Below are 18,937 nucleotides of genomic sequence, written 5' to 3' on the forward strand. Positions count from 1 at the left end.
ATGTCGCCTAGTCCCAACCTTAGTTCACTGGAACTGCTGTATGAAGAGCTTTATATACCCCATATGTGATTTGACAGAACAGGGTTAAATGCCTCACTAGATTGAAAGAATGGAATAGGCTTCACCTCATTAGTAACATATAGCTGCCAGCATGGAGACCAGGCTAATTACTTGCTCTTAGCAAAACAGGAAGTGGCAGGGAACAGTAAAGGACCCCATAAAAAGAGGAAAGGCGAATAGCCTGGGTTTTCAGTGAAGGAAATTACCCCTATGGACAGATCTGGGTGTTGAGGAGAGAAAGGAACTGGTTCACCTCTGCCCAGCATTAAGGGAACAACTTCAAAAAATACAAACTCAGGCTGAATCAAATGGTCCTGCCTACTGATCTCCCTTCTGCAGGGTTTAAACTTTAAAGATAACCCCTGAGCCAGGATGGTGCTATATTAGATCTCAGCCGCAAGCCAGCCAAATCCTGCAACCACTTGATGACTCACTTACACGCTAACTGCACTTTTAATTCTGACGCGTATGTTTTCAGACAGAACTGTGTATTGTTTTGGACACAGTCCGTTACAAATCTGCTCTTTCTCTCTTTACCAAATTAAAACAAATGCACTCTAAGGGTGTATCTACACTCGCGCTGGCCCGGCTAGGCTGACTTAGACTTACGGCGCTCAGGCTGGGAGGTTATAAAATTTCAGTGTAAACCTTTGGGCTCAGGCTGGAGCCTGGGTCTGAGACCCTACAAGCAGGAGGAGGGTCCCCCAGCCACACTTCAGCCTAAGCCCGAATATTTACACTGCAGTTTTATAGCCCTGCAACCCGAGCACTATGAGCCTGAGTCAGCTGACCCAGGCTCACACTGCGGTGTTTTATTGCAATATAGAAATACCCTTAAAGGTCTCATTAGGAAGGAGACACCTCATACCTTTTAAAATTCCAAGTGGCAAAACTGTGCGACATGTTTACGTTTGCGAGTAAGACAGGTTATGAAATATTACTGAAATCAAAGACTGTCTTGTGGCTCTGAGACAGGTGGAGATTAATAGTCATTGGTTTTATTTCATATATTAAAAAAATTCAAGCTTGATTGACAGCTAAGGTAAAGGGCACGGGAGCTTTTGACATTTGTTGACAAGGATGGCTAGCTTCTTCCAAATATGATCCAAAAAGTTGACTTGCCACATTTTTTTTCTGCAGCATGAAAGACTGTTGAAATACTAAAAGACACTGTAAACTATACAGAGGTTTTACTAACAGAGAGAGCTATTTTTCCCATTGGCAGACTCTTTCCAAGAGATATAAGCCAGCATTTATAATAACCAGGGGAGCAGAACTGGACAAGTTCACATCTTGAAAGAGCAGTAGACCCTAAGGAGTTTCCTTAAATTTTATTCTCATTTCAGAATGGCTGGATTCAGTTCGACAATCTCTGGAATGTGCATGATGTATTCTCCTTACCCCAGCAACACCTGCAAAGCTCCTCATGCTGCATTTCTGAATACAAGCCGAGCCTTTCCCCATGTAAATAACATAAATGGGTCAGCACGGCGGGCTGCCCTGTGAGCAAGGGGTAACTTATCCGATAGACAATCAGGATGAGCAAAGATGAAAGGGAGAGCAGATCGACAACATGCAGAAACAGAGAGACAACAGCCTTGCCACAGCCCAAAGGCACATCACAAACCTGCAGCCTTCCAGATTCCGAGGAGCCCTTGTCAGTGAGAAGAAGGAGGTAGCAAGAGAATTAACAGTAGGAATAAGGGTGTATCCCGCTGAGGAGCACCTGCTTCTTTAGTAGAACAGCCTGAGAAAGGAGGTCAGAAGAGGCTCTACACAACTCTCTGACTGTGTCATAATTGCTTCCTTTTGCACCACGAGCTTTGAGGTGCTGTGTGGCTGCATCTCCCTTAAGATTATGTGCTTTTTTCCCCAGACTCCCCCACTGCAGTGGAATGTCCTTCCTGAGATGATCCACTTGGCTATGACAATATCCTCCCTCCTGAAGACCCATATCTTGCAGTAAATCTACAAGAAACTAACAAATTGTGACGCAGCTGGTGCAGGCATGTAAGGGGATGCCCCCCTGCTCCATCTGCCCACTTTACATAGCAACACAGGAGGGGAAACAGGCTCCACAAAGCCACTATTGTCCTTTCCTGGGCAAGTGGGTGGTGCACGCACCCAGTCTTTGCTTCCACCTAACCCTCCAACTAGTGCATCACAGAGCACACACGATGCCGGGTACAAACCTAGCCAGGGGATACTCCTTCCCTGGAGCAGCAGGGAGACCAAAAGGGAGATTGCGTCTCCAAGTCACAGTCTCCCTCCCGGACTGCTTCAGAGGCAGCGCATCAACATTCTGCCCTGTGCTTCAGGCAGATTATTAACTTCCAATCTAGCCTTCAGTTATCTGTTTATATACTGAGTGAGCTACCTGTTTATGTCAAGGGACGGAGTGGCATGGCAGCAGGGAGGGGTGTAAGGACACTCAGATTGAGATGGGCTGGAGAAGACAATCTCTTCCTTGCACCTGAGGGATGAGTCCCAAGTTAGCAAGGCATTTAAGTTTGTGCTTATGTCAATGTGGCTACAGATGAGCTTAAACGTAAGGTTAGATGATATGTTCTTTTTTTTTTTTTTTTTTTTTCTGTGTTTGGAAAGGACCTAGCACATTTTGGGCACCAATGCAATCTAACTAATAACACCAACAGTCAGAGCAGGATAGTCTGTGAAACAGGCGTAGGCTGAATGGAGTTGTATTAGATATTTGGATACCTACAAATAATGAATAAACTTGTCAAAAATCAAAATCTATTTGACCCTAGTTTGTGAACAGGCACAAGGACTCCATTCCCTGGCTCATTTGGTCATGAGGCATAGGGCAGCCTGTCTCTGAAGGAAACGCTGTAGCAGTTTTGCAGAGTGTCAAAGAGCCAGTGTTACTCTGTGTGGAAGAGGTCAGTGTGCTTTCTGGCTACTTATTTGTCACCTTGGTCAACATGAATCACAATGTTCTGGTCTCTGTACTTACCTTTAAAAGGACAGGATTCTCTGTTGCCTCCATCCGAGTACATTTGGCAGCAGTCTCACCCGTCCATCTGCCAGTTCAAGCTTCATCAGTCATTCAGCCGTCAAAAGGTTTTTAAAATATCTTACTCGTGTATGTTCCTCATTTTGAGAATAGGCTCCATCTGGGGATCAAAATACACTGCTTAAAGGATCGGGGGACAACTACTTCTATCTGTCTTTATTGTGATTATAACATTGGCACGGAAATTGAGTGAGCTACAGACTTAGACGGTTGACTTCTTTCTGCTGCGCTTCACAAGGATAAAGTAGTCCTGCATCCCAGTTCTAAATTCCCAACTATCTCATTTGCCAGACCATAACTCTTCCAGGTTCTGCTTCTAGCACCTCAAAAAGCAGCATTCTTCTCCTGATGGAGCTATGCTACCTAAAGCTAATGTTAAGTGAGCTTTGACTTTACATGGATATTGGTAGGATTGTCACATGGAGATCTGTTGATACTTTCATGCAGGCCTACTCTCTCAGTTTTGACATCTCACTGTTATGCTTATTTATAATAACAGAAGACCTTATAAAGGCCTCTATTTTTTATATGAGCCACTATCCAGGTTAATTCCCTTAATACAACCAAGTCTGTGTAGAAGGTGATCTTGTTCCTCGGATATTCTCACATGCTTTCTGGCGTTTCTCAAGCAACTGTAACTAGAAAAGAAATCAACACAAATCAAAACATACAGCTGGGATTTCACACGTTAACCTCCATGTAGCTGCTGGCGTATAGTGAAGAATGTACTTGAAATGGGAGGAGGTAAAGTCAAGTCCACTGAGCTGGTGTTGGAAAGATGTGAATGAATAATTGGCTGCATTTACACAGAGAACCAGGAACTACTGAGAATGTGACAGTTTTCTTAATGCAATAATGGTGAAGCAAAGTGGCTTCAGAAATTGTTCTCGAGACAAAATCCCAGCTGGATACCCCAGGACCATGGTTGGAAGACACTGTGTGGAGACTGGGTTAAGGGAGGTATGTGTATAGATTGGCTAGAGCCAAAAAATGTTATGAGATAAACGAACGTATGGAATGAATTGACCAAACCCTGTCCTGCTCATAAAGCAAATACAGATGCAAAAATAAAATTAAAAAATACAGTTGCCAGATGGCAAATAAAAGTTTGAACTAAAAGTGAGGAAAGCTGTATGTGCAGTATGAACGTGACAAGAAATCAATTGAATAAACCTGTATCCTGCACCAGCAAAATACTGAATCAAATCCATAGCCAGGTGAGGAGGTGCCGATTTCTTAATCTCTTCCTCCCAACCCATCCCCCGTCTTCCCCAGAAGATGCCTGCTCCTCTCTCCTTAGCTCCATTCCTCATATATATACAAAATGTTAGTGTCGACTCCAGAGGTCCCAACCCCACACACCTGCTCCAAGGGGCATACATTTCCTGGGTGAGAGAAGAAGTCTGGAGATGAAGTGACTTGACTGAGGTCACACAACAGGTTAGTGGCAGAGCTTGGACTAGCACTCGGGTTGCTCGACTCCGAGGCTGGCGCCCTTACCATTAGACCATATGGCCAAACAACCCAAGACATTCAAGTCTGGGACATGTTAGCATATATTCCTCTGCAGTTTCAATGAAATACAGTATTCTTCACTCTATCTCCTAAAATATTCTGGTAGTGCCGCTGTGTGCTGTTACATAGCTGCTTTGTTCCACCCCAGAAGCAGCTGCATTTCAGCAGTGGGTGACACAATTACTCCATACACTTGTATATATGGATAGCTATAACACTCATACTGGGGCAAGAACTGCTGATGCACTGCTCAAAGACAACTGAGGCTACGTCTACACTGCACGATTAATTCGAAGTAGTTTAAACCGATATTACAAAACCGATGTTATAAAATCGGGTTTGCGCATCCACAGTGCAATCACAAAATCGATTGCTTGCGTCCCTGGTCCAAGGCTACCATCGATTTAAGGAGCGGTGCACTGTGGGTAGCTGTTCCTCAGCTATCCCATAGTTCCCACTTCCGTGTTGAGAGCACAGTGCCTGATGGGCAGAAAACATTGCCCCGAGTGGTGCTGGGTACAGCCTCACCCTCCCTTTGTGAAGGCAGCAGACAACCCTTTGGCGCCTTTTTCGTAGAGTGCATTGAGCAAACGCCATAGCACAGCAATCTTTCCCTTTTTTTTCACTTGGTGGGGGGGGAATAAACTGAGGAGCTGTTCCCTGAACCACGCCAGACACTGTGTTTGAACCTACAGACATTTGGAGCTCAGGCAAGAATGGAAATAATTTTCAGAGACTGCTGTGGACTGTGGGATAGCGGGAGTCCTCAGTACCCCTCCCTCCCTTCATGAGCGTCCATTTGAGTCTCTGGCTTCCCGTTACGCTTGTCATGCAGCGCTGTGTATCCTGCAGTTTTTTATTCAAACGCTTTGGCATTTCGTGTTCTGTAACGGAGCAGGATACAACAGATTTGTCTCCCCATACAGCGATCAGATCTAGTATCTCCCGTACGGTCCATGCTGGAGCTCTTTGGATTTGAGACTGCATCGCCAGCCGTGCTGATTCAGAGCTCCACGCTGGACAAGCAGGAAATGTAATTCAAAAAGTTCGCGGGCTTTTCCTGTTTACCTGCCCGCTGCATCCGAGTTCAGATTGCTGTCCAGAGCGTCAGTGGTGCACTCTGGGATACCGCCCGGAGGCCAATAACGTCGATTTCCGTCCACACGAACCCTTAATCCGAAGTTATCACTATTCGAATTTAGCGCTACTCCTCTCGTTTGGGAGGAGTTCCGAAATCGATTTAAGGAGGCGGTAAAATCGATATTAATGACGACGTCATGTGAACGGATACAGCGTTAAATCGGTATATCGGCCATTAAACCGATTTAAAGTCACAGTGTAGACCTGGCCTGAGTCACCGCACCCAATGCCAACAATCCTTGAAACTGAAACAAGAGCTTAACTGTTGGGCTGCTGCCACTGCCTGTGTAAACTGAAACCACACCTAAGTGGTCAAACTGGCATCTGACCTGCTGTGGGCATGGTGAGGTGCCAGCTATAAAGCACCCACAAAGCCAGCTGCTTAATGATTTGTTAGTCACAGGCAACTCAGGGGGTCACAGAAATGCATGGAGTCGAATCAACAGCAAAACAACCTAAAATTAGTAACAGTGTGGCCAGTACTTAGACCCAAACATATTTTCCAGCTGACAGATGATGTGACAATGAGAGTCAACCCTTATTCCCATTCTAAATTTGACCTCCTGAATAAATGATTAACGTCATAGCCTGCACGACAGTCACCCTCAGCAGCAGCTGCACTGCCACTGCTGCTCCTCTTTTGGCTTTGCCCATCTGCTTGCCCAGTGTGGGGAAAGAGCAGGTTCACTGGGAGACTTCACTGTGGTGGGTACGTCGCATTGGTGCTAGTCATTGAATCGGGACAGCTAAGTGCTTAGGAAGGGGAGTTGGTTAGTACCATGGCCATTTCTGCATTTGCCTTTGCTGTTATCCAGTACCATTTGTACATCTGCTCTTGCCTCTTCTTGGTTGGGGTGAAATTCACCCACATATAGTGTAATATTTATTTGTATTATTGTGACGCTTCGAGGCTCCAGCTAAGATCAAGGCCTCTTTGGGTCAAGCCTGGTACAAACATGTAGGGAGAGACAGTGCCTGCCCTGAGAAGTTTACAGTCGAAGTATATGTCTACACTGCAGTTAAAAATCCACAGCTGGCCCATGCCAGCTGACTTGAGCTTGTGGGGCCCAGGATACAGGCCTGGGTGCCAACTTTCTAATATGCCAGAGGGTGCTTGACCCCAGGCCCTTCCCTCATTCCACTCCTTCCCCCAAGGCCCCACCCCTGCTCCACTCCCACCCTGCCCCTTCCTACCCAGTTCCGCCCCCTCCCCCAAGCACGCCACATCCTTACTCCTCCCTCCCAGCCTCCTGCCCGCCGCAAAACAACTGATTGTGGCGGGCAGGAGGCACTAGGAGGGAAGGGGAGGTGCTGATCCACAGGGCCTACCAGCAGGCAGGAGGCGCCGGGGCAGAGGAGGGGAGAAGCTGATAAGGGGGCTGCCCATGGGTGCTCAGCACCCACCATTTTTTCCCCGTGGGTGCTCCAGTCAGCATCTATGGATATGGGGCTGTTTAGTTGCAGTGTAGATGTTCCATCTTGGGCTGCAGCCTAAGCTCTGGGACCCTCCCACCTTGCAGGTTACTAGAGCTTGGGTTCCGGCCCAAGCCCGAATATCTGCACCGCAACTAAAGCCTCTTAGCCCAAGTCAACTGGCACGGGCCAACCACAGGTTATTAATTGCAGTGTAGACATACCCTAGACCAGTGGTTCTCAATCAGGGGTACACACACCCCTGAGGGTACGCAGAGGTCTTCCAAGGAGCACATCAGCTCATATAGATATTTGCCTAGTTTTACAACAGGCTACATAAAAAGCACTAGCAAATTCAGTAAAAACTAAAATTTCATACTGTCATAAACAGATAGCTAAGGGTTAATGTTTCTTTTACCTGTAAAGGGTTAACAAAGGGAACCAAACACCTGACAAGAGGACCAATCAGGAAACCAGATTTTTCAAAGCTTAAGGGAGAATTGTGGGTTTTTCTTGGTCTTGGGCTTTGTCTGTTCGGTGCTCTCTCAGCTATAAGAGGATCTATTTCCAGTCCTTCTAATCTTCTGTTTTCCCAGTTGTTAACTACAAAGGTAGCAAAAGTATAGACTTTTAAATGGTTTTGGCTGTATTTGCATCTGTGTATCTGGCTGGTGGAGTCTTTATGTGTATTTGGCTATAAGTACTTTAAATTGTATTGTTTTGGATAAGGCTGTTTATCCCTTTTCTATTGTTTATTCATTTTCTATAAGTTGAAAACCCTGTATCTTACCATCTAAGATTACAGAGAACTGTTATTCTATTCTATTCTTTCTTATTAAAAGTTTTGCTTTTTAGACCTGTTGATTTTTCCTAGTTGACCCACTAGGAAATTGTTGGGAGAGAAAAGAAGGGGAGAGGGGAAAAGACCGCTCTCTGTGTTTAACTCTCTAGTGTCCCAAGGCGGGGAAAAGCTGAGGGGAGAGAGAGAGAAATCTTTTCTGTTTCCTTGTCTTTGGTTTGTCTCTTTTGTGGAAGAGAGGAGACATGCTTCTTGGTATTGTATGGAAAGAAGTTGCATCAGTAACTCCAGGTTAGCCCAGAGAAGAAATTCTGGTGGGAGAGAGTGGGGAATGGTTTATTTCCCTTTGTGGTAAGACTCAGGGCTTCTGAGTCTTGGGGTCCCCCAGAGAAGGTTTTGGGAGACCAGAGAGGGAGCCAAGCCCTGGAAATCACTTGGCTGGTGGCAGCAATATCAGATCTAAGCTGGTAATTAAGCTTAGAGGATTCATGCTAGCTTCTCAGTTTATGAACGCTAAGGTTCAAATCTGAGTAGGAAGCTATGACACATACAGACAATGACTTGCTTATACTGCTCTATATACTACACGTGGAAATGTAAGTACACTATTTATATTCCAGTTGATTTATTTTATAATTATATGGTAAAAATGAGAGTCAGCAATTTTTCAGTAATAGCATTTTGTAACACTTCTGTATTTTGATGTTTGATTTTGTAAGCAAGTAGTTTTTAAGTGAGGTGAAACTTGCGGGTACACAAGACAAATCAGACTCCCTGAAAGGGGTACAGTAGTCTGGAAAGGTTGAAAGCCATTGCCCTAGACAAGACAAGCAAGGGTTAGAGGGAAAGAAATTTTACAAGATGGACAACTAAGGCACAGAAAGATTAAATTACATACCCAAGGTCAACAAGGAGTCTGTGGCAGCTCTCATGTGTCCCAGTCCAGTGTCTTAAGCACAAAACCATCCTTCCTTGGTATGGAAGGCCCATGCAAGGTCTATGAACCAGACCCCACTTAACTCCTAATCTAATATCACCCTTCCCAAGGAAACTTGGTTTGTTTTATTACTGGTATAATACTTTTTGGCTCATGTTTCCTTCTTTCCTTTACTCCTCTATCTAACCTACTATATGGCCTCCCTCACCAGAGTGCCTCGCAATCTTCAACTGATGTATGCAGCGTTGTAGCCATGTCAGTCCCGGCCTTCACCTCGACTGGTCCCTTAGAATATATGCTGACTACTTATATCAAACTATCTGTCCGACCTTGTGTTTAGCTTTGACAGGCTGAGTACCTTTCCCAGACCTGAAGAAGAGCTGCGTGCAGCTCGAAAGCTTGTCTCTCTCACCAATAGAAGTTGGTCCAATAAGAGAGATTACCTCACCCACCTTGTCTCTCAGTCTTCAATGCATTTCTCCTCCCAACATCCCTCTGAGGTAAGGAAGTGCTATCGTCCACATTGGAGGTTGGGGAACCAAGGCACAAAGAGGCTAAGTGACTTGCCGAGGTTCACATAGGAAATCTGTGGCAGAGCAGAGATGTGAAAAGTCTAGTTCCTTAACCACTTAACTATCCATCTTTTAGATCTATTCCCCTACCTTCCCATTGCCTTCTCTGACTCTTACTTGCAAGCACACACATTCACAGCCAAAGATTCCTGAGGTCTTAGGGTTACAAACACACAACAGGACAAGGGGATAGTGTGAAACGTTCCAGCTTTCCACCAAACCAATAAAAGGCCAAATTTTCACACTTTGGTCTGAAGTTTGAAATTTTGGTATAGCTCTAATATTGATATATAATGTGACTTGAAACTTGGGCTTGCTACAATCCAAATGCCAGAGGGAATTGAGTTATGGACTTTAGGCTTTGTACACTCTGCCAAGATCTGCCCCTATAACCCAAACAACTCTGAGAAAAAAGGAGACTAGCGTTAACATAGTAGACAGTCCATCACATACTTTCTTCATGTAATCATATGCCACCAAAAAGCAATGTTCTGGTAAGGAAGTGTTACATAAATAAGTTTATCTGAGTCCTATAAGCACAGATAATACACAGTCTGGATCACTAATCTGTCAAACAAACTGATTCTTAAATAAAAGCAGGTTGCTTAGAATTCTTACAAGGACAATTTTAAAGTAGTTCCTAACCAGCAGCATTACAAAATTACTCTTTTCCCTCAATAAATGCTTCTGCAGGGAGTGTGTGCAGAGACTATGGTGCGAGTTTATTACAAACAAAAGAAGTATTCACACAATGTACAGGCAACCTGTGGAACTCATTGCTGTGGCATGTTGTGAAGGCCAAAGTTAAAAAAAAAAAGCTAAATAAGTTCATGGAGGATAGGTCCATCAATGGCTGTTAGCCGACATTGTCATGGTTGCTTTCTCGAGTTGACCCTAAACCTCTGATTGCCGGACGATGGGGTGGATACCTGAAACAGCTCTGTTCTATACACCGTCCCTGAAGCTCTGGTACAGGCCTCTGATGGAGACCCATTATGGCTGTTCTTATGACTCTCTGGCTCAACAGTTAGGGCACTCCCCTGGGAGAACCATGTTCCAGTCCCTGCTCTGATGTATCCCCACATCCTGGCTAAGTGCTCTAAACACTAGACTATAGGGTGGAAGGGGGCCGACCCACCACTCTTGCTTTATGTGGAGTCTGGTCTGATAGATATACTCTTAGGCCGACCCTGAGAACACCTGCCAGATCTGGTCACGCAGGCAAGAGAGGCAGGGGAAAGCCACATTTGTGGATCCTCTTGGTGCTTAGGCTTTGAGTAGGTTGGCAGCATCAGGACTTAGGTGGCTTTGAGCATGCCCAGTAGCAGAAATATAGGGGACTTTACCAGTGAAAAGATAGATGCCATGGGAATTTAGGTGCTTACCAGGTGAGGCAGCTGCTGAACAAGCATTTTAAATTTTGGACTTAGATATCTAAAGTAGCAGTTAATTCCCTCTGTGGATCTAGCTCGTGGTACCTAAGGGTATGTCTACACTCCAGCAAAAGTCCCACAGCTGGCCCAAATCAGTAGGTCTTTTATCGCAGTGTAGATGGAACCTAAGTCACTTTTGAAAGTTTAGTCTTAAGCTCCTCACTCACGTACGTGTTTTTCTAAATGTTACCCAATATCTGTAGAGCCTTGCTGAGTTACATCCCATTATATCTTAGATTTGAAAAGATATTTTTTTTTTCACTTTCCTTCCATTTTTAAAGGGGCAGAGGTTGGAATTTGCTTCATGTTTTATCTATTATATTAAAATAGTGTTTTCTCTGGAAATTGGTGTTATGGGACCAATGGACAGTTCTGCTCCACCTGTAGGTTTTCAAGTCCTGTTTTGGGTTCAAAATAAGCAGTTTGAATAATATATGCTCTTGTTTGTGTAAATTGCTTCTGCTAGTGGTTTTATCACTTAGATTCTTCAGTGATGGATAATTTTGGAAGAAGACTGGTTTCATGCACCCAGCAAACACCACATTGATGTTATGGGGAGATCTGCTGTGTATTGAGGGCAGCATGGAGTCCTAAATGTATAACTCTGCCCATAGACCATGCATAGAAAAGAAATTCAACTCAATCATTAGTCATTACAGAATGAGTTTGCTCTAGAAATAGTATAGATAGATTCGCTTTAGACCTCTGAACACAAACAGGCATTACTGGTATTATTCAGCACAACATTGTAGTTCAGTGTCCTCCTGTGGAACATTACTGGTGTTTAGAGAACTGTGTTCACTAGCCCTGTTTATCTCCTGCCCACATACAGAAGTGGGTATTCCCATTCTGCTACATTTCTCATTGATAAGCAGGGTGTTTACTGGCTTGTATCTGTCTCAGCTTTGACACCATAACAAAAGGTTAGTAATCATGAATGCATTCTTTTATTTATGCGCCACAGTGCCTCTATTTTTTTCTGCAAAAACCCTTCACTTGCCTCTTGCCCAGCCTTTAGAAATGAGGATCAAATGTGAACTTTCATGGTTTTATTTATAGTGTAGCTTTTATGGAACGAGAGAAATGATTAAAAAGCAATTTTACAAAATATTTTGTTTTAAGAGAGAATTCATTGTGTTTAAATCACTGTATTCATTGTAGAGTCTAGACTAGCAAACAAAGAAGTTATATCATCATTCAAATTAAGAATGCACAGTTCTTGGTGACTGGCATTATGGATTTGGATGTAAACCTCAAATAAACTATTTCTGAACAGCAGTATTATGAATTTGCTATATTTAAGGCTGTGTTGGAGACAGGATAATGGAATAGATTGACCATTTAATCTAATTCTAATCTTCCTTTGTTTCTGTTTTCATTATAAATTCATATTTTCAGTGTTTTCTGGTTTGTTTGTTTTTTTTCAAAATTGCTGAATAACATCTCTGCTGAGAGTAAAGTTTCTGGTCAAATTAATAATGGCCAAGCTGAGTTTAAACAAAAAAAATCATTGAAATACCAAAAAAAAAAAAAGAGAGAGAGAAGAAGAAAGTACAGTAAGTAATCACGTGGGATATTTTGAACACCCTAAAATGGGTGAATTGTTATTTGAAAATTTCTGACTAACCATTTTTTTAACTCTCTTTGCTTTGTTGTCACGATGACTGTGATCAGTTTACACTATATATAAATCACTAACAAACCTAAATATTGATTAATGTGACTCCGATGTATTTAAAAATACAAAAGTATTTACCTAATAGACTAAAAAGACAGCTTGGGTGCCAGCTTCCTCTGTTTTTCAAAACATAAGAAATGTATTGTCGGGGTGGGTGAATCAGTTCAGAAACTAAACTGCAGCCAGAACCTGTTTGTAGGTTCCTTCAATAAGGACACATTACTCCATTCTGCTCTCTGACTCCCATTATAATCATGGTACCCTCCCCACCCAAGCCCAAAGGCATCACACAGCCACACGCTCAGTTTAAAGCCACTTGTGCTCAGGAAGCAGCAGAGATGCCCATAGGTGCTGGAACTAGTGGTGCTGCCGCACCCCCTGGCTTGAAGTGGTTTCCATCATGTACAGGGTTTACAGTTTGATTCAATGGCTCTCAGCACCCCCACTATACAAATGGTTCCAGCCCCCCTGGAGAAGCTTCCAGCACTCCTCAGGCTGAAACTGGCATATTTAAAATTAGGGGAAGTCATGGTTTGGGAGAGGGAAACTCATCTCTGAGGAAAAAGGGAGACCTCAAACTTTGGAGAAGGATTGTAACTTTAGGGTGCTTGTCCCAATCTGTCTGAGATTTGCACATTAGCATGAGTTACCGGGCCCAATCCAGTTCATACTAAAGTCGATGGAAAGACTCCCCCGACTTCAGTGAGAGCTGAATTGAGCCCATGTTGGCTCAAAGTGTGCCTGGGCAGTTACAGACTGGGAAAACCCATGCCTGCTGCAAAGGGCTTACATTCTGAGCCCTGGTCTGCACTGGCGGGGGGGGAGATCGATCTAAGTTATGCAACTTCAGCTACATGAATAACGCGGTGAGTCAACTGCTGCTGCTCCCCTGTAGACTCTGCCTGTGCCTCTCATGCACAGGAGTACAGGAGTCAATGGGAGAGGGCTCAGGGTCAATTTATTGCATCTAGACTAGACACAATAAATCAATCCCCGCTGGATTGATCCCTGCCCGCCGATCTGGCGCGTAGTGTAGACGTACTCTAAAGCTCCATCCTGTGGTGGGATCTTCAAGCATGACCCTGGCACCAGTGTGGAGTCCCATTTAAAAGAGGGTCACATGAGGGGGTGCTCATGCAGGCTCTAGGCCCAAACAAACAACACACAGTAAAGGAAGGCGGCAGGCAGTGATGCAGCTAAGTACAAAGTTTTAAAAAAATCAGTTCACTAAGGTTTCTGTGGGTGGGCAGGTGTCCTCTCCAACAAACCAGGAAAGCTCCATAACTAGGTGAATAACAGCTTAAAAGTAAACCCTGTCTACATAAATATTTATCGCTAAAACCTGGATCATTTCCAAAGGAGCAACCCATATTTTTTTTTAAATACTGAATGGTATAAAAGGCTATAGCAGCAGAGCGAGAGAGAGAGTATATGTGTGTGTGTGAGAGAGACCAAAAACAGACAAGATCAGAAAACTATAATGAACGGTACAGCTCTGGTGCTTCCGTTTCCCTAGTGCTCATTTGTTATAGAGCAGGTGGAAGAACAGTCAGTGGGGCAAATTCTGGATTAGTGTCACTCCACTGAGTTAATTGCTTCTGCTTTTCTTTTTGGGGATGAGTTTTCAAAAGTGCAGCCTCCTTTTCCAGGTTCAATATTCACCTGCAGTGGAACTGGGGATGCAAATCAGAGAGCTAGAAGTACAAAGCTGTATAGGAATACAAACAAGGTTGTTACAAAATGTATATCCCTTAAGCTTTCCCATGGTGGAGTATTTGTACTGTACAGCAGAGGGGGCTTATTTAGGGGGAAAAGTGTTATACTGTAAATTATAACAGAGAATGTTCTTTATTTAGTATCTTCTTACTGTTTGTTTGTCATTTACAGACTATAAATTTCAAACAACCTCTATAGTAAACAGATGAGTTTGTGAGATACAGGCTATGTAATCCTAAGCAATGGTTGAGTTCATATCCCCTATTATATACAGAAAATAAGGGGAGAAAGTAGCCCTTTTTTACATAAAACCTGGAGGAGCTGTTTCTCCTTTTTTTTTTTTTTTTTTTAAATACCAAAAAGGACCAAAGGGGGAGGGATAGCTCAGTGGTTTGAGCATTGGCCTGTTAAACCCAGGGTTGTGAGTTCAATCCTTGAGGGGACCCATTTGGGGATAGGTCCTGCTTTGAGCAGGGGGTTGGACTAGATGGTCTCCTGAGGTCCCTTCCAACCTTAATAATCTATGATTCTATGACATCAAACCTTCCCTATAGGATCATAGCCTGGCTAGTGTGTGGTGGTTTCTGAGCCCTCATGTGTCTATGGGAAGAGAATGCATCATCTCCTCAGAAATGGCACTCTGAGGTGTTCTCTAGGGATTCATTAGTTTAATATCTATCTAAGCTGACCTAGCTTTATGTGTGTGCCTAGTAGGCTCACAGATGAGCCTAAATAGTTTTGATCTAAACGTACTGTGCTGGTACAGCTCTCCAAAAGGCCCCGATCTAGGACCTGGTGGAGAAGGAGGGCCCAGTCCGGGTCCCCCATTCCACACCTGGTTGAGAGCAAGGTCCCAAAGGGGACAACTACTGTGATGCCTTTGCCTAGGGGTAGGGGCCAGACATCTCTACCCCCTCCTTCTGCCTGGGAATCAAGAGACTGGAAACTGGGTGCACTAACCACTAGGCCACCTGGCCCTCTGAGCACTGTGCTACAGGCACTAATAACAGGGCAGATTTAGGCTCCTGCTTGGGAAATTAAAAAGCCTGTTGTGTTCTGATTAGATCTATATGATTCTTTGGCTCTTTGACATTGAACTGTCTGTGGGCTGTAGCTCTAATGTTGTGCTTTGAAATAGTACAGCCCCTGCCGTTTTTGTTTCCCTCCGTCATGAGGTGATGAATCCATCCAACTCCAGTGGGACTACATGTGCGAGTCCCCCAAAATTATTCCTCAGTCCTGCAGAGCAACCCTCCTTCGCATACCCTGACACCTGCAGGGAGCCCTATTGATTGCAGCATGGCTGCCCAAGAGGATCCTTTTCCAGGAACGCAGGAGTCTCCAAACTTTTGACCTTACCCCAATCAGGATGGAGCTCTGCCTGCTGCAGCTCAGTACTAGAAGATGAGGGCAGCTGCGAGCTGCACTGCAGAACTTCACAAGTTACATTTGGCTCCTGGAGCACATTTTGGCCTGCCTCGCTTCAGGGAATCGATACTTCGGAAAAGGGATTAAGAGATCTCTTCTAAAATACCACTTTATTAGAGAAATCAGCTCCCCAGGGATGTGTGTAACATTTCCTCTAGTTACCATCCATAATAAGAGAGTTTGCTCTTCACCAGACTCTTAGTAAGAAAAAGGAACAGATTTTTGCCTCATTGAAGAGTCTATAGTACTGTACGTTGTTCGCATGACTGCTATATAATGGGATTGAACATATTTTAAGACATCTGGTCTGTTAACCTGAAACAAAATACATTAGTAATGTTCTGATTGGCTTTTTGAAACACTTCATTCTTGTCAAAAAGTATTTTAAATTAAAGTAGTCATTTCCAGCTTGTATTTATCTTTTAACAGGAGGCCATGGAAAGAATGGGGAAAATCGGGAGAATTGTGCAACCAAACCACAGGGATAAAAGGTAATCTGGATTTTTAAGTATCCATTGATGAGAGTGAAGAAATCACTTCAACCAAAGTATATGCCTCTCTGCCTCTAGCCCTGTTTGAATGCAATAACAGCTGTATCCCTATTTACGTTGTATGTTAGCAGGGAAATGTCACAAGCGAAGCGTAAAAAGGCATGGGGTAAAATTTTCAGAAGTGCCTAAATGATTCAGGAGCCTAGGCCTCATTTTCAGAAGTGGTGTAGGCTCCTAAGTCACTGAGGTGCTTTTGAAAATTTTACCCATGATTAAAAAACTAGCAGTATAATCTTCATATACTACAACTGTCTTCAGGTGAAAGAAAAGGACACACACAGTTCTGAGATGCTGAATTAGTTAAGGACCTGTATTATGCTGCTTTATATATTATACTGGAATAGCTCCATTCCAGCTGTGTATTTCAAAGGCATCCATCACCGTAGCATCAAGGCTCTGAGCTGTTCCACTGAGTAAAAATGCCTAAACCTTATCGCTAGCCTTAAACTAGACAGCAGTTCTGTAGAGCAGGCCATGAATGTGCAGTAGAAGTGTGTGAGCGCCACCTGCAGGCCTATTAGGAGAGCTACAAATAAATTAATAGATTGTCCCGCTTTGTAGATACTCAGGTCCATGTACTATCCAGTCTGATTTTTCATACAGCTTAGAAAGTGAAGTAAGTGTTTGTCCCTCTGTTGCTGAGGGAAACTGAAGAGGTTTATGGTAAAATGCAGGACAAATCAAAATTTTAAGAACACTTGGTCAGAGAGAGCAAAACATTTTTCAGCTAGAGGGAAACTATAAATTACTGTATGTGATGCAGCCACTGCTTTAGTTTTCTCCAGGCCTGTAGAGTGAAAATCTTGCTTTCTCCCATCTTCATAGGCAGCTGGGGAACAAGGAGTAACTGGTATCGCTTAGCATGAGACAGCACAAAGAGCACGGAGGATTTGACTAAATGTAGGGGAGGTATTAGTCATATTTGAAAAGAATTAGGCCCTTGGGGCTAAGTTCTCTCTGTTGGTGGGTGTAAATGGGCAATGTGCCATTAAAGTCAATGGACTTGCCTTCATTTACACCCGCAGAGAATTCTGCCATAGGAGAGGGTGTCTGAAAATCAAAGCTTGGCTTAGGGTAACTTGAAATCACTTGTCTGGGTAAAAACTCAGCTCTGGCAAAACACAGGACTCTACTGCCAATAAAACTTGTCATTTATAATTGAATCCAAACCACTTCTGGTGCTTCCCTGGCTAGAGTAAACATTGTGGGGTATTTAAACTGACTCAGAACTTTAAATTTGTTTAATTTTTTTTTACACAGATTTTATGACAAGAAGTATGAAGTGTTTCTGAAACTTGTTGAACATCAGAGAGAGTATAAAGCCATCATGCAAGGCGTATAATCAACAGTCATATAGTCTGAGAACTACAGGGATCACAGAATTTCCAGAGGTTTACAATTAAAAGTTCATAGGAATTTTGTCTCATTGTGTCATTCAATTTAAAACAAAATTGTTCTTTCTAATTTTAATGTAAAAATCTAGTACTTTCACTACGTGCTGTTGCACTAAGTAATCTGTCAAGCCACTGCACGCCATTGGACTATAGATTGGGGTTCTCAACCTATTTCTTTCTGAGCCCCCCCAATATGCTATAAAAACTCCACAACATTTTTTCTGCATATAAAAGCCAGAGCCAGTGTTAGGGGGTAGCAAGCAGGGTAATTGTCCAGGGCCTCATGCTATAAGGGGTACAGTGAAGCTAAGTTGTTCAGACTTTGGTTTCAGCCCCAGATGATGGGGTCTGGGGCCCTGGGCTGCAGTCCTGCATGGCGGGGCTTTGGCTTTCTGCCCTGGGCCCTAGCGAGTCTAATGCCGGCCAGGCTCGGTGCACCCTCTGAAACCTGCCCCAGACCCCTGTTTGAGAACCACTGCTATAGATGACCATTGACTCCAGTTAAAAAAAAAAAAAAAAAACAGACATGCCACCAGGGCCAAGACTCAGATAATGACCATGAGCTGGAAAAGCAGAAGAAAGCAGTTAATTGGCTCACCAAAGCAAACCACTAGTGGCTAGGCTAGAAAGGCTGTTGCATTTTTAACATGGATTCTGCTGTACTGTTTCATAAGATGACTAGCAAAGCAGGTCTACTGCTCCGTTTAATTCTAGCACCACTCCCCTGATACAGTTAAGATTGACATTGAATTTTCACAGTAAACTCCTACTGTCTGGAGTGTAAAATTTGATGATAGCATTTCTGTCTGGGTGCTGATATTTTCGAAACATGCTTGTGACCTGGAATTTGTGTTTGGTTTTTTTTCTCTGACACACCGCAAATTTCAAAAGTAATTTCAAGGGGAAAAAGTGTGATGGGCATTGCTTTTTATTTGGGTGATTTCCCCCTCACAGCGTCAGACACTTGGCTGTCAGATAATTCAATCCATTTTGTCTGTGGCAAGTGATTCGTCCTTAATGTGCACCAATCATTCTGAAGATGGAAAAACAGCCAGCCATTAATATTTAAAGATCAGATTGTGCCGAAGCAATTTTTTTAAGCATGTTTATAATGCAGGTACCTTTCCATGACTCACAGATGCTAATAAAACATCCTGCTGGCTGCTTCTCATATAGACACCAGTGAAGCTGTTCATATGAATCCGTGCCCATCCTCACATCATAGACAGGGTTGTGTCTGGTGACACAGGAGACATGAAACAGAATG

At 43.6% G+C, this 18,937-nt stretch overlaps 1 protein-coding gene across 3 annotated transcripts in view; it reads left to right on the forward strand.

Moving 5' to 3' along the window:
• The window catches only part of FGGY (FGGY carbohydrate kinase domain containing), a 208,175-nt gene extending 190,483 nt beyond the window's left edge, over positions 1-17,692 (forward strand). For all 3 annotated transcript variants that reach the window (XM_075067644.1, XM_075067645.1, XM_075067646.1), the window contains 2 exons: positions 16,155-16,216; positions 17,537-17,692. In XM_075067644.1, the coding sequence (XP_074923745.1) occupies positions 16,155-16,216; positions 17,537-17,618 (144 nt within the window). In that variant the 3' untranslated portion in view covers positions 17,619-17,692. The remainder of the gene's footprint in view (positions 1-16,154; positions 16,217-17,536) is intronic.
• The last annotated feature ends 1,245 nt before the right edge of the window (positions 17,693-18,937 follow it).

This window comes from Chelonoidis abingdonii, chromosome 7, assembly GCF_003597395.2.
Source record: "Chelonoidis abingdonii isolate Lonesome George chromosome 7, CheloAbing_2.0, whole genome shotgun sequence".
NCBI classification, from domain to species: Eukaryota; Metazoa; Chordata; order Testudines; family Testudinidae; genus Chelonoidis; species Chelonoidis abingdonii.